Source organism: Cebus imitator, unplaced genomic scaffold (genome assembly GCF_001604975.1).
Source record: "Cebus imitator isolate Cc_AM_T3 unplaced genomic scaffold, Cebus_imitator-1.0 Scaffold84, whole genome shotgun sequence".
NCBI classification, from domain to species: domain Eukaryota; kingdom Metazoa; phylum Chordata; class Mammalia; order Primates; family Cebidae; genus Cebus; species Cebus imitator.
In genome coordinates this window covers 4232383-4234359 of record NW_016107399.1, presented here as the reverse complement: position 1 = coordinate 4234359, position 1977 = coordinate 4232383, and the positions used below count along the sequence as shown (strand labels likewise).

At 43.7% G+C, this 1977-nt stretch overlaps 1 protein-coding gene across 1 annotated transcript in view; it reads left to right on the top strand.

Annotated features, from left to right (window-relative positions):
• The window catches only part of ADCY10 (adenylate cyclase 10), a 101435-nt gene that overhangs the window by 16106 nt on the left and 83352 nt on the right, over positions 1–1977 (top strand). Inside the window, exon 6 of the mRNA XM_017534172.2 lies at positions 828–1033. Coding sequence (XP_017389661.1) covers positions 828–1033 — 206 coding nt within the window. The remainder of the gene's footprint in view (positions 1–827; positions 1034–1977) is intronic.

Here is a 1977-nt window from a genome sequence, read left to right as displayed (position 1 = left end):
AACTCCTGCCCTGGTGATCTGCCCGCCTTGGCCTCCCAAAGTGCTGGGATTACAGGTATGAGCCACGGCACCTGGGCCTCCCAGCACCTTTTTTTTGAGTAAGTCCAAGTATTAGTGTGTTTCAGATAGAAAACAAACTGTAGGTAGTATCGGGGGAAATCAGCCCTGACAAATCAGCACAGCAGAGAGCAAAGAGAAAACACAAACTTTGATTGTATTACAGTCATTTAAAAGGAATGTGTGTCATTTATGGTTCATTTATACATATATTTTGCTTACATGTCATATTATACAACATTGGTCTTCTATGATTCAGATACCAAAACCTTCATTTGCCAACTTAAAAACAATTAGAGAAGCTGTCGTTGAGATGGGATGTGTAACTGTCAAATGCCTACTTCTTTTCCCCCACCCTCTGTCATCTAAAATTCAACCCTAAGGGATTTTTTTTAGTTACAACTTCAATCTCTGCTAAAATGCATATTCTCCCAAAATAAGAATTATTAAAGGTATTCCCTGTTGCCCTTAAGTATACATAATGGAAGAAAAGGTAAAATAACTTTGGGGACTGGTAGGACCACGTAGGGAGATAAATGTCACAGAAAAGCAAAAATTAGTGGCAGAACTTTCTAGCTTTGGCAGAAGGGGAGTTTTGGAAGGTCCAAGCCCGAAAGAGGTATTCCATAATTCCCATGTAAAGTTTTAGAAGCGAGATTTTGCTCTGAGATAGTATAGTCCCACCAAGATTATGCTTTTTCCAAGAACCTGTGCTGCTGGGAAATAATACAGAACTTCTCCCGCAAACCTATTCCTTGCCTTCTTGCCAGGACTGGCTGCTGGCCACATCAGCATACTGGTCTTTGGAGATGAAACACGAAACCACTTTCTGGTGATTGGTCAGCCAGTAGATGATGTGCGCCTTGCACAGAATATGGCTCAGATAAATGATGTTATTCTGTCACCAAACTGCTGGCAGCTCTGTGACCGGAACATGATTGAAATTGAGAGGATTCCAGACGAGAGAGCAGTTAAGGTGGGTGTGATGCTGCTGCTTGCAGAAGTTCTGCCAGCCTGTAACAGAGGTCCCCTGCCAGAAAAATCACTGGGCACACTGGTTTCACAAAGCTCCTGGGCTGGAGACTTGGATGGGGTCAGTCTGGGTTAGGCTACAGAAGCTTTAGTCCAGGACAACTCCTCTGGGAGGAGCCAGGGCTGGTGAGCTTGAGGTAGAAATGATTAGGCTTCTCTGTGTGTAACTGAGGATATGGAAGTTGGGGATTGAGGCCTTTTGAGGGGCTAGTGACCTTGCTTAAGGAACAAGAAGTGTCTGCTGGTTGTCTCAGAAGCAGAGGGGAATAATTTTAAAAGCTTTCATTGACCCTTGCTTTCTTTACCCAACACCCTCCCAGCCCAGGGTGAGGGATCACTGAGGTTAAAGACTGGAGTTGGGCAAGTGTGGTGAAGTTCAGTGAAGGAAGAGCGACTTTTCCTGTGGCTCTGCCTAGTAGGAAACATTGTGGTTAAGCTGCAGATTAACTATAAGCAGAACTGTCCCTGGGATATAGCCAATTAGAAAAGCTGTGCTTTGAGGGTATGAAAGTGTAAGAGAGGGGTGCTGCTAAAAGAGCCAAAGGAATGAGACTGCATGGCAGAAAGAAAGAAAGACAGAGAATCCTTGCAGATGCTGGCCAAGACAGAAGGCACGCCCACACTCATGCATCAGTCTACACCCTCACCACCCCCAGCCCCTCCTCACTCTTCCAGCAAGGCACATCCAGTCTGCATGGCCTAGCTGGCTCATAGCAATAGCCCATTCCCACTCTCTTCAATCATTCTTTATACCTTTAAAAATTGTTTTAACTTTGAATTCATTTTAGACTTACAGAAAAGTTGAAAAAATAATACAGTTTCCATATATCCCTCACCTTCCTTCCCCTAATATTACCATCTTTCGTTTTTTTTTTTTTTTTTTTTTTT